This window comes from Octodon degus, unplaced genomic scaffold (genome assembly GCF_000260255.1).
Source record: "Octodon degus isolate 3935 unplaced genomic scaffold, OctDeg1.0 scaffold00018, whole genome shotgun sequence".
NCBI classification, from domain to species: domain Eukaryota; kingdom Metazoa; phylum Chordata; class Mammalia; order Rodentia; family Octodontidae; genus Octodon; species Octodon degus.
In genome coordinates, this window is record NW_004524594.1 from 4112614 (window position 1) to 4133550 (window position 20937).

General features: G+C 40.8%; 1 protein-coding gene across 1 annotated transcript in view; it reads right to left on the bottom strand.

The window, feature by feature from the left end:
* Window positions 1-20937, bottom strand: part of Hsd17b12 (hydroxysteroid 17-beta dehydrogenase 12) — a 173898-nt gene that overhangs the window by 110796 nt on the left and 42165 nt on the right. Inside the window, exons 2-3 of the mRNA XM_004627027.3 lie at window positions 7806-7852; window positions 4832-4907 (exon numbers count right to left, since the gene is read on the bottom strand). Of these exons, the coding sequence (XP_004627084.1) occupies window positions 4832-4907; window positions 7806-7852 (123 nt within the window). The remainder of the gene's footprint in view (window positions 1-4831; window positions 4908-7805; window positions 7853-20937) is intronic.

Below are 20937 nucleotides of genomic sequence, written 5' to 3' on the forward strand. Positions count from 1 at the left end.
GTTCAAGTGGCATCCACTTCAATATAAAGGCTTGCAGTTTATCATTCTTAATAGCTGAATAATACTCCATTGTGTAAAAATACCACATCTTTCTCAACTATTCCTCAGGTGATGGGCATCTTGGTTCCAGTTTTTCTTAATTCAAGTGGCCACAGCTGTCTTTGCAAAGAGCTGTAAGGCCAGATCATTTACTCACATCTCAACGCACATTTACCAGGACAGCACCAGCGAACGCCTACAGTAGTCTTTTACATCTTACAGTCAGAGCTCAACCTGCTAACAACAGACACAGATGTGCCGGAAGTACAGTGCAAGCTGAATTTCAGTTCTTGACAAGATCCAAGTCCTGAATGGGAACACGTGAGGCCTTGAGACTCGGGGTGGGCTCGTAGACCCGGTCTGGAACTGACTGCAGCTTCCTCCAAGAGTGCACATTGAAACGGCTGCTCCTCGTGAGTCTTGGGAAATGAGTATCCTCACTTGAAGATCCCACAGTCACGTCACCGTAGCAGAAGGGATGGCGTTCTTGCAAGATAATTAGTCTTCTACTGATGTTCCAACTCATCCATCTTTTACTCCCGCCCACAGAGGCCAGAGCACAGCGTTTTCTGGGAGACGAGTGTAAGGTCTGATCCATACACTAGTAACTTACACACACAAAATTTGTAAAACTTCCTACTTACTGGCAGAAAGACAAGTATGTGTGAAAATGGATTCCGTGAGGATTAAGCCAACACAATATAACATCAGAATGGGCCAAGTTTCTGTACATGATCCATTGAGCAGCGAATTCAGATTTCATGGCTAGCTCATATAGCTGGAAGGGGCTGGATAACTGAGCGTAGGCTCCAGGAGCGCCTGTATTTACTGAGATTGGTAGATCACAACTTCTCACACAAGAGAGAGGCAGGGATCCAAAGCCTTAGGGAACATGGGAGGCTGCAGTGGCGACCTCATGCCTAACTTCCACACGCAGAATCCCCTGGGGTTACATCACCTAGAGGGTCCACAGGACACCACCTTCAGTTCGACTGTCTTTCCTGGAGGGAGTACTACCACTAGTTAGTATTCTGGCCCTCTATCTCCCTGCCAACCCAAAACTTACCAGGCTGCCACAAAGATAAGAGTCTCGTGCTGTTTCTTTCTTTAGCTCTCTGCCTTTCCGTTTGGTTGGTGGCACTTAGTACAAACTGCAGTAACTTTGCCTCCTCTTATAAAGCCTTGAGGATTTTTACCAGCTCACATTTGCAAGACATAACAGCTACATCTACCATGGTGTGCTGGCACAGGTACATAGCACATCTCAGTCCTTTCTATGTCCCTTCCTCCTCCTTCCCCTCCCCCTTCCTCTTTCTCTCTTGGTGCCTTTTTGGTTTTATTTTGACACATTTGTTTTCACTGTCATCTTCCCCAGAGAAAGGCCTGCTTCCAACTTGCTCATCACTGCATGTCCACGGTCTGACCCAGTGCTGGTCTACACACGTTCCATGAGGATGTGTCACCGGCATAACCAAAGAAATGTGGAGTTAGTCTTGTCTTTGTCAACAACAAATCCTGTCCCTCCCTGCTCCCCCAATAGAGATATTCAGAAAACATTATCCTCCCAAAGAGATCATTTACATGGCCGCTAGCAGCTTATGCTAACTTGTAAGTAAGTCCCCTATGTATTTCTTCAGCGGGCAACAAGGGCTGCTTTCTCACCTCTTTTCAATGTATTTTATGCCCAGAAAGACATTTTTTCAAAACTCCCAACATAGGAAAAAATATTCTCTTTAATAAAGGCCAGTTCGGGGCCTTTACCATCTGTTCCTTCACGAAATGTTTGAACAGGAATCTGCCTACTCCAGAAGCCCATTTCGGCCAGCAGTCACATGTCACCTCACACCACAAGCCAAATTCTCAAACATCATTCAAGTCACCTTCTGAACTGCTGAGCAGATTGTGTACAGGCTGGCATATTTGCTAAGCATGTCATCAGGTAACTTTCCTTATACCAGATAGATGGGGGGTTCATTAATATCATAGAATTTCAAAATTTGAGTTTCATTTAATCACCAGCATTTATTTTCTGCTAGCATTCATTTACTTCTAACAACTAGCAGTTGATTTCATGAAGAGCGCGTTGCTAGCCAGGCATGGTGGTACACACCTGTAGTCCCAGCACTCCGGGAGGCTGAGGCAAGGCGAACACAAGTCTTAGCAACTTAACAAGACCTTGTGTCAAAATAAAAAATAAAAAGGTTTGGGGATGTAGCTCAGTGTGAAGGATCTGGGTTCAGTCCCTGTTGGGGACTGGGCTGTGTTAGGGTTAAGTTGCTGACCAGGAAGGGACTTCCAGCTATGTTCCAAAAGCTCACCTGCATAGCCTCTGAAGGCAAGGGAAGACCAGCTTGGGGGAGGACGGGTGCACGTGACACTCTACATTCCAGAGCAATAAACTGGCAACCTCAGTGCTCTTAATTTGCAAGATCCACTGCTTTGAATGTCTCTGTGCTAACTTCTCCATGTCTGGACTTTTTCCTCAGTTTCCTGCATTGCCCTGAACTGTGAAGGACCCAAGCAATATGGGCACTCCAGAGAAGACTCTGTCTTAGCCCCAGGAGAGTTCTGCCTTCCCAGACTCCCCTCAAACCATATTACTTGTTTGTTTGTTTTCTTACACCTTTGCTGTACATTCATAGGAGAAAAGGAGTCCAACCAAGCTCCCAACCAGTCCCTGGTAAGGGTAGTGTGAGGGGAGACAAGACAGAGATGGAGACAGAGACAGAGAGAAAATTGCTACACACATAAACATGCTTTTATCACTTTAAGAGTTACATGCATAGCTACAAACAGCCAAAGAAAAAATAGTACCAAGATCCAGGCAGTATATTAAGTTCATCTATTATCTCTAACTACCTCAGGCTCAGTAGTGTCGTGATTTACCTCAAATTCACACTTCATCAAAAAATCAAAAATTGCAAAATACTGTACATCTTGGTCCCTCAAAGTTGCATTTACAGAGCTAAAATCTTGAGTTTTAAAATCCTTAAATGTCAAAAGATCTACTGACTACCTACATACCATATGCTCAGTTTTGTAAGGATCTGTGTTAAGAAGTTTTTTATTTTTTATTTTTATTTTTTTTAATTTTGTTGTGGTACTGGAGATCAAACTCCAGGACCTTGCGCTTGCCAGGCAGGTGCTTATGCTGCTGAGCTGTTTCCCCAGCCCCCCCAAAATATTTTTAAATACTTAATATCAGGAATCTCCAATAAAAATCTGCTCTCCGTGAGGTAGGAGGATGTAGCACAAGGGTGGAACACGTGCTTAGCATGCCAGAGGCCCACGGCTCAATCCCAGCACACACATACAAACATAGGCGCTTAACATGAAGCACACCTGTGTGTCATCTGTCCAGCTGTGGCTTGGACAGAAATAATAACAAAAACATATCCCTCAAAAGGATGCTGGAAAGGTCCAGGGAGACAGCTCAGTAGAATAAGCACTTGCCTGGCAAGCACAAGGGCCTGAGTTCAATCCTCGGTTCTGGGAGGAAAAAAAAAAAAAGGATGCTGGAAGGACCAAAGGAAACAACCCATGTGAGAGAACAAACGGATAATAAAGCACTATATGTATGTCAATACTAAGTGAAAGTGTCAATAAAATAGAAAAGAAACTCTCATCTAAAAAAATTGGAACAATGCACAGCTCTGCAGAGAAGTTAAAGCAAGGCACCACAGAGATAAATATACCCTGCAACCATTTTATTTTACTTTAAACCGTATGTAAATGAAATTCATTCACCACTCTTCTCAGTAGAACTAAGGCCCTGTCTTTGCTATTGAATCTGTGTATCGAACTTTAGCATTTCTTTCATGTACTGAACCCACATAACCATTTACAAATGCACTTTCAGTTCTTTTGAAGTGTTACAAAACCTTCAACACCTAGAAAACAATTGGAGAGCACATTTCCTAACTTTTTATAAGCTTTCCAACACTTTGTATTTGTCTTGGTCCTCCCTAATTTGACAGTGAATTTTTGAAAGAAATCATTTTCCTCAGTTTTTTCTCAGAGCATTCAATGAACTTTTAACAGAAACATCCCTTTTCACGCCAAGAGTCCATCACTTACAGAATGCGGAATAACAAACGCACGCAGCAGGAGCCTGGGAACAAGCCCCTCGCCTCTTGACAAAGGCACGACCTGCGCGCAGTCGGTGAGCGCCCCGTCGGGAAGCCCGGCACGCACAGCCGTGCGCCCTTCCCGGGGTGCTCAGCACCGACGCGGTCATCCGGCTAAGTCAGTCAGTCAAGAGTGTTCGCTGTGCACGAATTCTCAGCTCAAGCACAGCTAAGAACAAGCTTAGAACAGCCGCCAAGTCAAGCACTTGTCTGCTGCTGCCTTCTCGTAGCTTTTCTTTTTTTAAAAAAAATTTTATTTTTATTTACTTTTTTTTTCGTAGCTTTTTTCAGTCACGGGTTTTGGTGCACTTAGAAAACACTGAAAGCAGATTACAAAGTATTCAAGAGAACCGCAATGAGGCAATGGAAGAGGGATCAGATACTTCAGTGATGAAATAAAGAACCTGACTTCCAACAACAAGGCTAAACGAATCAGTAAGAAGCATTTCAAGAAAATTACAACAGACCTATAGTAATTTCATGAAATTATTTTGAAAGAATAAAATTAAATTAAAAAAATAAAAATAAAATTTAAAGACCATCCATCTTTAAAACTTGTCATTAACAGCATAAAAAAAGTTTTCTGAAGACTGTTTGAAAAACATTAAGACTTAGATTAGCTACATTCCTTCTGTAATCATGAGATGTGTCAAGTGAAAACGTACTTATCTCACTGGAAACCTGATTCAGTTTATCCTGTGATCTGCTGACCAGGACAATCTTCATTCCACGCTTTGCTAACTAAAACAAGAAGAGACCTGAATGACACTTATGCATTTCATTTTAAAGACATAAAGTACATAGATCCTCATTTTTTTTTTTTTTTTAATTTGGTACAGGGTCTCACTATGCAGCTTAGACTCGTAGTGATCCTCCTGTCGCAGCCTCCCCAGCGCTGGGATTACAGGCGTGCATCACCACACCAGGTTTCAGTGGCCAACTCGGTGCACCTGGGGTGGGGCCAGCACGGCATGTGGTACCAGGAATCAAACCCGGGTCCTTGCACTTGCCTAAGCGGGCACTTAGTCCACTGAGCTCTCTCCCCAGCTCCATGTATCCTCATTTTAAGAAAACTTGATCACATGATAATTCACATAAAAAGAAAAGCCCAAATGTAATGAATAAGCAATCTAAAATAATTACTTGACAGAAAGCATTGCCCAAAGGATTATCTTTCTAAATCAAGAATTTAAATCTCGGGGCCAGGGAGATGGCTCAGTGGAATAAGCGCTTTCCTGGCAAGCACAAGGGCCTGAGTTCAATCCCCGGTTCTGCCATAAATAAATAAATAAATAAATAAGATAAGATAAGATAAGATAAGATAAATAAAGAATTTAAATCTCTAAGGGCTTTAGGAGCAAAGTGATTGTCACTTTTCCTTTTAGAGCTGTATATATAGTGAAGGTTTTAAAATTTGTTAAATATCTACTATTTTATAAATTAAAACTTAGCTTTAAAAAAGTTTTTATTATACACTGCACACATAACACAAAGATCAGAGGCTGGGCTTGGTGGCTCACATCTGTAATTCTAGCACTCAAGAGGTTGAGGCAGGAGGATTGCCATGAGCTCGAGGCCAGCCTGGGCTCATTACATGAGTTCAAGGCCAGCCTGAGCAACACAGTGAGACCCTGTCTCAAAAGCAAACAAAACAGGCCAAGGAGACAGTTCAGTGGTCTAAGAACTTGCCGGGTAAGTGCAAAGACCCGAGTTTGATCCCCAGTACTGCATGCCATGCAGGTCCCTCACCAAGCTGGCCACCAAAACTGGGCGTGGTAGTTCATGCCATGCCTGAAATCCCAGCACTGGGTCCCTGGAACCACCAAAAATAATAATAATAATAATAATAATAATAATAATAATAATAATAATAATAGCGGGGCTGGGGAGATGGCTCAGTGGAATGAGGGCCTGAGTTCAATCCCCGGTTCCACCAAAAAAAAAAAAATAATAATAACAACAACAAAACGAAGATCAGAGGGTTGACAAAAATAGCAGTTAAAATGTTATCAATTCCTACAAATATAATCTATTTTAAGTTTTTATTTAGGCATTTATACTTTATAGACAACCAAAGCAAACTAAGATAGTTAACTGTTTAAATTAATTTTAAAAATCTAAGACATATCACCTACTATCTAATGATGTTTAAGTGTTGCACAAAAAGACAAAACTGGGCCCGGCGAGATAGCTCAGTAGAAAAAGCACTTGCCTGGCAAGCACAAGGGCCTGAGTTCAATCTCTGGTTCCACAAAAAAAAAAAGAAAGAAAGAAAGAAAGACAAACCTTTCTAAGAATGTATTGCTACCTTAGAGACACATAAACACGGGCTAGAGAAACAATGGCACAAAACTTAGTGAACTATTCCACAAAGTTTATAAATAAATTTGGTGTTGTGAACTACAAGTGATTTAGTAAACTAATATTCCAAGTCTAAATCCTAAAGTCAGCTTGTATAAAGTAATGAGTGGTACCACAAATGAAGCCATGGAAGAACATTTTTAATAAAAATAACAAAGGCTGGTAATTGGCTAAATTAATCTGCTATAAAACCACTAAAGAATCCATTAGCTCGTATTGATAGCTTTAAAAAAATTAACTGGGTAAGAGGAGTAAGGAAAGCCCTCACTTACAGAAAACCATAATCTAATAAATGTAGGAGATATGTGGAAAAATAACCATTTTAAATGACTATGGTAATAAGTTGGCAAAATCTTGTACAGTAAATAATCACTAGGAAGAGAGTATGCAATGTGTTAATTATTGAAACTGTCCCACCAATTTGATTTGAAATTGTCTCATTGCTATTTGTTTCTCAATAAAATTATGGAAAAAATAAATAAATAAATGGAGAAGAGTTAAAAAAAAAAAGTTGGCAAAAATTATCAATGGGCTGGGGAGATGGCTCAGTAGGATAAGCGCTTGACCGGCAAACGCAAGGATCTGAGTTCAATCCCCGGTTTCGCAAAAAAAAAAAAAAAAATTATCAATGGATCTTAAAAACACTAGACAAAAGATTCCTAGGAAACAGGACATTTATAGTCTCAAAGAACAATCCTACATATCCTTTATTAATCACTTTTATAAGGTCCAGCCAAATAGCTCAGCAAATTAAATAAAGCACCTGCAAGCAGGCTCAGGAGCCGGGGGTTCGATTCCCGGGCCTGCCGTGCTGGCCCTGCCCCTGGGATGCACTGAGATGGCAATTAGGACTGGCCTGAATTCAGCAAAAAAATCCAACACAGTCCAGCAGTCCACAATTGTAGTGGGCCATCCGCAGGACTGGCAATGTCAGAAGTTGTTGAGCCCTTTACAGCTCCCACTGAGCTATTTGGCTGGCCCTTTATCTTTTGGATATTTAAAAACTCAAAGCCATGCACAATAAACAATATAAAATAAAGTTATAAAATAAATAAATAATAAAGTTACTAAATTTCTTATCATAGAAAACTATACCCACTTTTTTGCAGGCATTTGCTTTAAAATTTCTTATTTATGTACACAAACTTGGTATTTCTCACAAGATTAAAAAAAAAAAATCCTGGTACATTGTATTTCTGATTTTAACTTCAAAAACTGTTGTGACAGATTATTCCATTTTTAAGTATAACAAAAGGCAAGATCTTGATGAATCCCTACCTGTTCTGCATATGATTTTCCAATTCCATCAGTGCCACCTGTGACAACTGAGAAAGGAAAAAAATAATAGGTTAGTTTAAAAACTTCAATGAGGAATTGCTCATAGTTAAAATCCACCAATTACACACACACAAAAAAAAAAATTATAATGCTACTTGGATGTGAAAGAGCAGCCAGAGGTTCGGTGCAGCTCAGGGGCAGAGGATACGTGTAGCACACGTGGGGCACCTAGGTTCTATCCCTGCACCATAAAATTAATAAAGGGAAATGCTGGCTGTACACACATAGGGTTGAATACCCCTCACAACAACTTGCATTAAAAAGGCTATAATATCAAATGCTGACAAGGATGAAGGGCAACTAGAACTCTTGCACACTGTTGGTGGCACTGTAAAGCAATACAGTCACTTTGGGAAAACTACTGACAGTATGTCTAGAATTAAAGATACATTCACCCTGTCGCCCAGCTACTCTGAAGAAATAGAAATTAACTGTAGCCACCAAAGAATCTCATGGGTGCTTCACTTGAGCATGGTTGGTAAGCATGCCTAGACATTAATTACAGGAGAATGGGTAAGAAGATGGAGGTAAAGTCATACAATGAATACTTAGCAGCAACGGGTAATGAACTACTGATATGAACAAAGTATGAATGAATTGAAGACACCATGCTGGGTGAGGAAGTGTGACACAAAATTGTACGATAATTCCATTTATGAAGTTCAAGAAAGGGTGAACAAGCTTACGGTGACAGAAGTCAGATTAGTTTCTTCTGGGATAGAGGTAGATGACAAAGAGGTGTAAGGGAAACTTCAGGGGTGTATATTTACCTCTGTGTATATAAATTTATTGTATATATAAGTACATTCTTTACTATATATATTACATCTTAGCAAACTAATTTTTAAAAATAGTTAAAAAATTGAACATACTTTAATTTAATTTTTCTATGGCAAAGTACATTTCTTATAACCTCAAAAACTTCATGTAAGACCAGCAATGGTGGCGCATGCCTGTAATCCCAGCACTCAAGAGGCTGAAAACAGGAGGAGCTGTGTAGTGAGACCCGGTACACCATGGTATCTTATCCCTGGAATAATGGAAGCAAATGCATTACAAGTTCAGGGCACAGATACGTGCTTTAAGAGGTTAGGGATACCCTAAACTTTTCTCATTTACAGATTATGGAAAACAAGTTACAGTGTAGTAACTTGCACACTTGTAGTAACAGTGATTTGTTGTACTTGTCCTAAAATCGACTCTTTTAAATTACACTGGCTCCCAATTTTACTCTTTAGAAATATGCCAGGGCCAGGGAGACAGCTCAGCAGCATAAGCGCCTGCCTGACAAGTGCATGGTCCCAAGTTCAATCCCTGGTACCACGAAAAGAAATATGCCAAGCGCAACCCTATTCTTCCTAGCCACAGCTTTCAGTATCTCCTAGGCTTTCATCATGTCCCAGCGCAGCCTTCGTCTTTCCAGAATTAAAAACAAAACAAAACTTTTTAGAACAAAGTTTCAGCCAGGTGGTGCACTTCTGTAACACCAGCTCTATAGAGGCTGAGGCAGGGAGACGGCGAGTTCAAGGCCAACCTGGGCTACCTAGTGAGTTCAAGACAGCCTGGAGGACTATATAGCTAGAGGCTGGGCAAGAGGGCCAGCAGGCAGGCAAGTCAAAACTACCCAGACTACAAACCCCCATGTACCCAGGGTCCAGTTTCACCGAGGATCAATTTGAGATTAATCTTGCTTCATCTATACCCCACCTGCCTCCTCCCACTTCAGATTATTTTGAAGTGAATCTCAAACATACTATTTTATCTATAAATGCTTCAGTATGTATTCGCTATCAAAAATAAACACAGTATCATACACATTCCTAAAATTATAAATAATCAATATTTCATCAGTATAAATGTCCCCAAATATTTCAAAAGCTTTTAATCTTTTGTGTGTGTGTGTGTGTGTGTGTGTGTGTGTGTGTGTGTCTCAGGAGTCAATAAATTCCACACTTCCAATTAGTCAGCATGTCTGCTGAGTCATGAAATCCGTAAGCACTACGTAAGCACCTCACTGCAAGTCCCACCTTTTCCTTCCACTCTTCTTGTCGTTCCAGCCTGGGTCTAGGTGTACCCCAAAGCCTCACGCAGCCCTAGCTGGGGCCCTTTTAGAGATGGCCGGATCAAGTGTGTGATGCTGGGATTGGTTCATGGTGCAAGACTGGGCTCCGGGGTGCTAGGATGAAGGGTTCGAGTACTGCAGACCCTAAGTAGCCTGACAAGATAAAGGAGGCAGGAAGGTGCTGTTAAGGCCCTTGCTTCTCTTGCCACCTTCTGCCTGCCATGAGCCAGTTTTCCTCTGCAAAGCCCCCTGCTATGCCATCTTGGTATGGAGGCGTTCGATTATAGACGGAAATCTCTACAAATTGTGAGGTGAATAACCCCTTCCCTCTTTGTCCTTTGGGTATCCAGTGTTTTGTCTCAGCAACAAGAAAAGCAAGAGAGGGGCCAGGGAGACAGCTCAGTAGAATAAGTGTGTGCCTGGCAAGTGCAAGGGCCTGAGTTCCATCCCCGGTTCCACAAAAAACAGCAACAACAACAACAAACAAAAAAACTCCAAGAAAACCAAGAGGCCGTCTGCCTTTCTTTCACCACATCCCTCTCTCCCTCCCCTTCTCACTCATTTGTTGAACACAGCAGGGCACAGTTTTGTGTTGGCTTTTTGCTGACTGCATTCTACTGGTGAAATTTAACATATTCCTCTGTCATCAAGTAACTGGGTATTGATACTTGATCAATTTCAGGTTTGATTTTTGGAAGTAGGAATGATTTGAAAGTGACACTGTATATTTACATTACATTTGTTTTATTCATGATTACTACTGAGATCCATTCTTTCATTAGGGATTCCAAAATAGTAACATTTGAATTCAATCATTCATCTGTATCGATCAGCTGAAATAGTTCCATAGAGAATGCATTCTCACTAGTTGGGTACCATATGTATAGTATGTATAAGATTACAAAATAAGTCTTTTGAGGTTTTTCACCTTTATCAGTCTTTAAAAAAAAAAGTTCCCTAGTATTTTTAAAGGTACCCCATTTTTTTTTGCTAACCATGGTAGTTTTGCTTATAAGAAAAATTATTGTGACCGGGCGTGGTGGCACACGCCTGTAATCCCAGCTCTTGGGAGGCTGTAAATAGGCGGATTACTATGAGTCTGATCTAGTAGTGAGACCCTCAATGTCCTGTAGACCCTTCCCTAAAATACACACACACAAAGAATCATTATTAAAGATGTACACACTCGTAGGAGCCAGCCACACAAACCTCAGTGCCATCTGAAGGCCTCTCCACCCTCATGATTGAGGTAATACCTTTCTGTAATGCTTCATCGTGTCCATGTTTCTGGAGGCACAGAGATCCAAATTTCATACTGCGCCCTGTTACGGACTCACTAATGCTTCACTAGAGAAGGAAAAACACGTTGCAATTTTCTCCTTTCCCTCTCTCCAATAAGCTTTTCTGTGTTCTCCAAGATCTCAGAACCTAACTCCTGTCTTAGTTGGCTTTCGAAGCCTTCTTCAGGCTCTGTCTCCTCCTCTGCTGCTGACAGCTCCAAGCGTAAGCAAGCCTCTCCCGTCTCTCACGGCCACAAGCGTTTTCGCACCTCACTCCTCCCTGGACTGTACCTCCTTACATCTACATGGCTCTACTCCTTGATTCTAGGCTCCTTGCTATGTGACACACATAAGGCGGTGCTCAGTGGATGTCTGCTGAGTGTGTGACACGCTGCAGTCAGGTCAGTCTTTTAAATTACAAAAACACGAGATTTAAGTCTGCGTTCCTGAAACCCTGGCTTCCCAAAGGTCTTCACTTTCTAAGAACAATATCTTACACTGTCCTGCACTAAACCCCTACCAGCCACTATTTACACAGTCTTGCGTAACTAGATTATTCTCTCTATGCCTACAACTAGAGTAACCGCAATGCATATACATCTATAGCCATGACTGATGGCAATATTACATTTCCCACTTTAGGAGCTTAAAATCCCTTAACAAGAAAATGGTCAAGAATCAAACTACAATACAGTCATTCAATATTCTGCATCTATGCTTTCTGACTGGAATACACTTCAAAGGAATACAGAATTTCCACTATGCGTATATGTCTGCTTATAAAATTGTTAAGCCCAGGCTGGCCAATGGCAACATAGCATACTTTAAAGCTAAAACCAGTCCTTGACAGCCCAGAATCTGGCAGGCCTGGAAGATCTGAAGTTTGCCCAGTGCATATTAAGTCCTCCTCTTCTGGATTCCCCAGTTCTTTGGAACTAGCAGTGGACAGAATCAGTGTACTGTGCAATAGCGTGGACCGGGGATGCCCCCCGAGGCACATGTGCTAAGGGCTTAGTCAGAAGCCTGGCATAACTGGGAGGGGCCTAGTAGGAGGTCTTCTGGTCACTGGGGAGGGGAAGCTGGAGGAGACACAGCAGCGTGACACCAGCCAATCCCTCCTCCTCACATCTGAGCAGGACATGAGCAGGTCTGGTATTGCAGGTACCCTCTGTGAAGGCCTGCCCTCCCACCAGAAGCCCAGAGCAACGAGTCCACCCAATCATGGAGTGGAACCTCTAAAACTGTGAGGCAACATGTACCTTCCTCCTCCTAAGTTATTATCTCGGGTTGTTTGCCATAGCAACAGAAAGCTAACACAGCGGGCCAGATCTTCCCTGAGGACAGAAGTACTGTCAGCCCTGTCTTTGCCAAGAGTGCTGCTTGCTCCCCTCATGACCGAGTATCTTCCATAACTACCCTGAGCCACAGGCAGTTGCTTGACTGTCCTTGGTAGCACATGTCTGATGACCAGCATACACTCAGGGACACAAGTACTATCCCCAAGACCATCCCAATACGCCCCACCTGTACACTCTCGAGTCCAAATCCATTTCCTCATGAACTGCTATGAACCTGCCATCAAGTTATTTTTAAAAATCAACATTATACATGTAAAAGTAATACATACACAATTAGAAAAAACAAAGGAGTTGGAAAAGGCTTCCTAAGCCCTTCTAGTCCATCTCCAGAAGCAATTATTTTTGTTTTCCATTCTGTCTACATCTATGTTCTGAATCCTATGCTTACAGAGTTACCTCCTGATTGATCAACTCTTTATTATTTATTGACTCCCAGTTGATGAGAATTTCTACTCCCGCTTCTTTTTCCCCATCCTTCCAATGAAGTTATATCACAATGTCCCGTCAATAGGCAGGGTTTACACAGCCGCACACTACAAATCAGTTCTGACATTAACCACCAAGACAGTACAGAGCCCACAAGTTGCCAGCATGGTCTCTAACCAGACTGCCCTCACTTCAGAGGACCTGTTCAGAGGTCTCTGGGCTACCTACACTTCTGCCCAGCCAGCTACAAATTTGGGGGTTTTCCCACAACCCCCTTAGGCTGGATAATTCACTAGAAAAGAACTCAGGATAAGTTCCAGATGATTTTATTATAGAAGATACAAATTAAGACCAACCATATGAAGAGACCCTAAGATAAAGTCAACGCTGTGCCTTCTCCCCAAGGCATGGAACCAGGACAGGCACATCACCTTCCCAGCACATGACTGTTTACCAATCAGGAGACTCCACCCTGCCTCTGACTTCAGGGTTATAATCAGGTTTCATTACAAAGTCAGGACCAAAATGAATCATGGGCCATATGAGAGAACTCAATCTGTAGCCCTTCTCCCCCTCGCAGATGTTGGGAGGCTTAGCGGACATCACAGCCTCAACCTCTACACATATATCTTCTTGCTTTCTAGTGTGACCACTCCTCATTTTGTTCTACCACTAGTCATCTCGCCAGCACAGATTACCTAGGCCCATACGTGACACTCCTATCCTTTAGGAAATTTCAAGGATTTGCACTCTCACTCACAATCCAGAGACAAGATCTACTCAAATTCATTATACAATTATGTGTCTAAACAAATACATTATTCACTACTGAGCCAAACAGTAGACAATAATTATGTTTCATATTGGGTCCATTTTATGACTTTCCCAGGCACAAAACTGCCTCCCTCTTCTGTTTGCACAGTTGTCGTTTTAAATAGCTCCCATCCTTTAACAACCTCTCAGTACAAGTTTCCACACAATCAATCCATTCCTTCTCTTAGAGCTCGCCTTCCCGGAGACCTCCAGCTTCTATTCCCCTCCACCCTAAGGCCGGCTCTCCCAACCTCCCAGAACATCATCTTTGTAGTTCTCTTGGCCTCTCTCCTGCGCTGAAGCCCTTGTTTTCTACATCTTGTTCTATTTCCTCAGGATGGTGGAACATATCTGCCTAGAACTACCCCAAAATGCAGGGAAACACATTTTTGTAAACTACTTCTAAATCAAAAGTTTAACTGTTGTGATACTTTTTGATTTACAAAAAAACCAAAATGTGAAGCTAGTACAGTATTACCTGTACCCCAGGTGCAGTTTCTCTTGTTACTAACATCTGACATGACTGATGCTTTTTTCTAGATTCATGGACCAACACTGAAACAACTAACTAATGCCCAAGTCCTATTCAGATTTCTTTAGTGGTTCTTGAATGTCTTTTTTCTTTTCTAGGATTCCATCCAGGATCATCATACTGTATTTAGTCATCATGTTTCCTTATGTGACAGTGTGAGATAATTTTTTCATCTTGTATATTTGTTTTTTAAAAGTCTATATTCAGGGGCCGGGGAGATGCCTCAGTGGAATAAGCGCTTCCCTGGCACGCGCAAGGGCCTGAGTTCAATCCCCGGTTCTGCAAAAAAATAAATAAATAAATAAAAGTCTATATTCAAATCTCACACATCATAGTATGACTGGGTATAGAATTCTAAGAAGGAAAGCATTTTTAACAAAAAAAATTTAGAGAAATCCCCATTATCTTCTAGCATGGCTATTGTTTAAAAGTGTTTCACTATTCTTATTTCATTTCAGACCCTTTCTAAGGAATCTGCTTTGTCATCATTGGGTTATTACTTCCTTTTGAAGACTGTCATGACAGTATGCCTCAAAGTAGGAGTTTTTCCATTCACTGGTGGTAGGCTTTAATGGGCCTTAGAAGTCACAACTTTCAATTCTATCAAGTTTCTATGTTAATTCTTTCATATCTTCCTCAGACTTCTCCCTTTCTAGAATCTATTAGTCAGAATTCGGACTTAACATCTTCTCTATTGATCTTAATTTTCTTTTGTAATTCCACTTTCCTGAAAATCTTTTCAACTTAATCTTCGAGGTTCTTCTATTGATTTTTTAAATTTAGGTTGTCAATTTTTTTTTTTTTTTTTATCTTGAAGAACTTATCTCTATTCTGAGTGCTTTCTCTTACCATGATGTTCTTATTACAGATCTGTTACCTTCTCTTATTGGAGATTATTAATTATAGTTTGTTTACATATTTGTATTTCTTCTCACACTCTTCTTCTTAGTTCCTTCTTGATTGGCCTGTCTTGTCTTAGAAGCATTAAAATATGGTAAGGTGTGCATAGATGAGGTGGTTAGACTGTGGACTTAGTATATGACAATTGATACACTCATTTTGTACTGAAGAAGCCACAAAACTCTGTCTTTTCTCTGGGACTCTTAAAAGCATTCATAATGTCCACTTTCTGACTATGGAGCATTGGGCAGTATAAGGAGCATGCCACTAGTTGTGTCAAGTACGCAGGAACACTATAGTGTCCTAGCAGCTGAAGTGGGTAGCTTTCAAGAAAAGATCCGAGGATTACCAGAAAACCACACATATGGAAGAATCAAAAAGCTATTAATCAGATGCGCCTGTCTCCAAGGAATGGCTAAGCTTTAGCTCACGAGCCATGTCCTCTATCCTCAAGGGACAGAGATTCAGCAGGCACTCCTTTGGAGAACAGTCTGACTCGACTTGGACCTAAACTTCTGTTCAGTCAGTAGCTGGACTCAAGATGGTCTCATATTCATACAGTGACACCAGGATCAGGACCTTATAACTATTGTGTGTGCCTTATAGAGTAAGAGCCTGATGTGGAAACTGATGTGTGAATAAACTGTGCATCTGAAAGAAAAAAAGTGGTCCTCTAATCTGTTCACATCCTGACTGTAAGACAGCTCAACAGGCAGCGATTAAATTCGTAAGTCTTTTACTCCACCCCTGATCTCTCCCCTGTTCTGCTCAACTTCCCTGAGTCTCCAGCACTTCTGCCTCATGCCCAGTCCCAAACCCAAAGTGTTTTACGTGTCCAATGCCTGTGCTGTACTGAGGTCCAAGGAGCAAAGTACCTGTCTCCTCATGGTGGTCCCTCTACGGGCACCGATGACCACTGTGAGGTCAGGCACCACTCCTTGTACTTTCATCTGCTGTGACTGCGGATGAAGGATGACAGATGTCCCCTAGCCCCACCCAAATGGAGTTTTCTGTTTCCCATTCTGATTTTTAGAGAAGATTTCCAAAAGGCCAAAGGCCAGAGGCATTAGTACTTGGTCATTTTAAAACTGAAAACATCCAAGGGTCCTCTTAAAACACATTATACTGAAACAGACTAAGTTCAGTTGAGAATGAGGTATGGGACAGACTTTGCAGACAGGGCTTCATGTGTGCAGCGAGACTTTTTCTTACCATCTCCTAGCAGTAACTATCAACGTAAAATCACAGTGGGCTGTGGGTTTGGCTCAGAGACCCTGGATATGATCCCCACTCTCACTGCAAGGTCTCTGTCTCTCTGTCTCTCTAAACTATGACATGCACAACTGTGGAGAATATGGTGACACATAAGATCTACTTTGAGGGCCAAGGAGACAGCTTAGCGGCATAAGTGCCTGCCTGGCAAGCACAAAGTCCCAAGTTCAATCCCTGGTACTGCAAAAATGACAAAAGATCCACATTGAGTATTTTATAAATTGTTCACTTCATAATTGGGATTTTAAATATTTGGTAGAAACAATGACTTTGAGTTATATAAATATTAAACATTTGCCTTGCGATATTTTTAAATAAAGACACCTTTTCTAATTTTTTTTTTAAATTTTATTTAGTACAGGGTTAAACTCAAACATTACTTGTCAAGTAATTTATTTATTTTTTTTTTTTTTCTGAAAAAAGAGAAGACTGGGCATGGTGGCGCGCACCTGTAATCCCAGCTCTTGGGAGGCTGTAAACAAGCGGATCACTATGAGTTGGATCTAGTAGTGAGACCCTGAACACCCTTGTAGATACCTCTATAAAATACAAATAAAAAAAAAATGCAAGAAAGAAAGAAAAAAAGAGAGAAGAAGAAAAATAATTTGTGAGAACAAAAAAGTAAATAAATAAAACTGGAAACCCAGAGCTGCTCCTCACCTCCTCTACAGTAGTGTCTACTGTACCCGGCTGAGGTTCTCATGCCCTCAACTTACTTATTAGCTTTGAGACAGTACTGTAGGCAACAGTCTGCCTCGGAAAGGCTGACCACCACTTCACCCTCACTAAATGCCATCTGAATACTACAGGACACACCTCTCACTGTCATGACAGTTGACAATTGCTATGTCAAGGCAGGAAAGAATTATAAAAGCAGGGAAAGTTGATTTCCAAATTGCAAAAAATCTCTGCCCATTCCCCTCAAAAGCAATAAATATCCCTCCCCTCTTACCCCTATTTCTTTATAACTATAATGCCCCAGCTTCCAATGGGTTGGTGGTTTGTGACTTTATCTTCAACTTCACCTACTCTTTGACAAGAAGAAAGCCCCTTCACTCCTAATCAGTGCTCGGTCTTGTTACTGTTTCCATAATTCCAAAGGAAACCAGTTGAGGTTTTTTTTAGGGGGGTCTACAGGGTGTTCAGGGTGTCACTACTAGATTGGATTCATGGTGATCCACCTGTTTACAGCCTTTACAGCTTTACAGGTGCGTGCCAGCATGCACAGTCTCAATTGCCACTCAGTGTGCTCTGGGGATTGAACCCCCAGCCCTATGCCTGCTTGTAGGCATTTTAATCTGCTGAGCTATTTGGCTGACCTCAGTTGAGGTATTAAACAACAATAACTAGGAGTAACAGTACAAGGAGCTCCACAGTGGTTAGGCATCAAGGAACAAGAATCATTTCCCCATTATCTGCAATAACGTACCAACCTAACCAAGTCAACTTTAGCCAATTATAAAAAGAAAAAAATTTTACTCTGTGAATGCGGGAAAAATTAAATTTATTTAAGATAGGTGGTGATGTAGGAAAATAAGAATTGTCTTGTTTCTGCTTTTAAAGACATATTTTTTGCTCTCATACTACATTACTTTCCATCAATAACGGTAGAGATGGTAGCTACTGTTGGATAGAAAATCTCTCAATTAACTTCAACAACTTTTAGTTTTACAAAATAACAATGTGATTCCTCTATAAAGATGATACTGTCTGGAGAGTCAGTACTTCATCATCAAGTTTAGTAAACTAACCAAGGCTTACCAATCCTAAGTCAAAACTGTGTTGCTTGCTGCTTCTAGAAGATTAAAGAAAAAGAGATTATTTTATTCTTTTTTACCATTTGCATTTTTTAATCACGTACATGCACTGTCATTCCAAAGAAACTCTTTCCTATTATAAATAGAACAATGGTGTAAACTGACCCAGCAAACTCTTCATCTACCCCGATTTTCCAAGAGTCAGTATTTCCAAAGGTCACTCAGTATTTGCCTAAAACAGATAATTCTTTCTCAAATATAATAGAAAACTTGATAACTTATTTACTATTGATTTTATCTAATTGAGTCCTATAAAAGACCAACAGTTTCAAATAAAACTTTAAAATATAGAGACAGAGACAGAGAGACATCAGGAGATCCAAATCACATGATATAATGATACATGGTAGCTGCAGTAATGTACCAACATTACCTATGCTGTCTGTTAAACTTCAAATATGGATGGATGGATGGATGGATGGATGGTGGGTGGATGGATGGACAGATTTAAAAAAAAAAAAAAAAGATTAACCAATGTAGTAACTAAGATCGCCTCTTAGTTATCAGTGATCTAAGCAAGCATCCCTGCCCTGATAAACCAACTTCCAATAAAATCAAATGAAACAATATAAAGTAAAGCCATATTAATATGATGAGCTGCAAAAGGCTCTCAAGTCAATAATTTCTGAGGATAACCCACTACTATTATAGACTGCTAGACAGTGTTAGGTTGTTTAGCTGAATTCAAACACCTATAGTATTTAGATGCCAATAGAATATTCACCTCTGACAGGAAAAAAAAAAAAAAGATACAAAGGAAAGATCAGTTTGTATTTACATATACAAAATAGTAAGGATAAATATACAACTACTTTCGCTTAATTCAATGAGAAGAAAGAGGTGTACTAATAGTGCTTGGACAGGATATCCTGTCTGCTTCTTGTACTGTGGATAACCACTAAGAAGATAACAATGTACAATGTATTGATTATCAAAACTGTCCTATTAATCAACTTTGAAACTATCTCATTTATTTCTCAATTAAAAAGAATAAATTAAAATAAAAAAAAAGATGATTCCTATATACTTGAAAAAAAATCAAATGAAAGAAAGACCATCTTCCAAGTCATCTAAATTAGAAGTATGATGCAGGTTTTATAGTTTCTTAAATGGAAAAAAAGAATTCAAACAAACACCAAAATGAGGTGATACAAAGTACAAAAACGACCCTCGGCACCCACACTTCATGTGTCAAATGCACATCTCTGTCAGAGCTTGCTAGATGCCTATGTTAATACCCTCCCTTTCTTTTCTTCTTTGCAAAAGAAAATGATTTTCAGCTCAGCATGTTGTGTCCTGGAATTTTTATTACTGGGAATCTCTATTTTCCAATTTCCAAAGCAGCTAGGTGTGGCTATTGGAAAAATTCTGGGAAAAAGATTCAAGCAGTGCATGAAGGACTTTAAAAGGGTTGCTTCTGAAAGGCAGCTGACTCTGCAGAGAAAAGCCCCTTTTTGCCCTTCATCTAGCCGATTCAGAAGCAATAGCTGTAGCCCCAGCAGTCTCTTCAACCATGAAGCACCCTTGATGGCAGAATCAAGGTCCCTGGTGACACCACTGAATTACCAAGCCACTTTAAACCAATTGTTTCTTTTTATTACTGATCATCACAAAGAATCAAACATATACAAAAGCTCTAGTCCTTAAAGTGAGTGAAAAACAACCTTCAATTGCTCATAAACACCAGTGTAAAACGTCAATAAATTATGAAAACAAAATAATATCATTATAAGACTATTTGGTTAAGTCACATCACGGATACAGTATGATCCAGTTAATTTTCACAACTACCACCCCAACATCAGCTGCCACCCCTACACACAATGACTTGCGCAATGGAGCGTTCACTCGCTTCTCACTCAATTCATCCTGTACACAGTAGATCTCATTCCTCCTGTAGAAGTGACAGTGTTTCCCTATTGCCAATTACATGAAACCTGAAACACCAATCCATTCACCTCTTCCCACTGCCACCACCTGCCACTCACAGCATTCATCTCCCCCAGCACTAGAGCAAAAGCCTTCTAGTCTACTCGCCAGATCCCATCGTGACGCTTCTCCAACCTGTTCTCCACACAGTAGCCAAAGCGAGCACTGTGAAGTGCCACTCTGAACATCGTTTCCCTGCCTAAAACTTGCAGTGGTTTCCCAGCACTCTTAGTGTGCCCAAGATCTTTAATGAGCTGGCCTGATCGCCCACCACCTTCTTCCTCACTCGCACTGAAATGATTCCCACTCTTCCCAGGTAATACACTCTCTTCACCAAGGTTCTTTTTACCCTTAAGTACAATCTTCTATGTTTGAATTTTTCCTTTCCATAATTGGGATGCTGAAATCCAATGACGAACATGATTAAGAAAAGGTAGACCCTACAGCTGGCTGTGGCAGTGGACAGCTATAATCCCAGCACCCTGGGAAGCTGAGAGAGGAAGGAAGAATCCAAATCTCCAAGTAAAAAGGGCTGAGGATGTAGTTCAGTGTTCAATCCCCCATAACACACATGCACACATACTAAAGGTACTTTTCCCTTGCACATGGAATTAATTAAGGCTCTTATAATACAACAAGCTTCACACAGCATGCAGCTTTCGTGCAGCCTTCCGGCCTTCTGT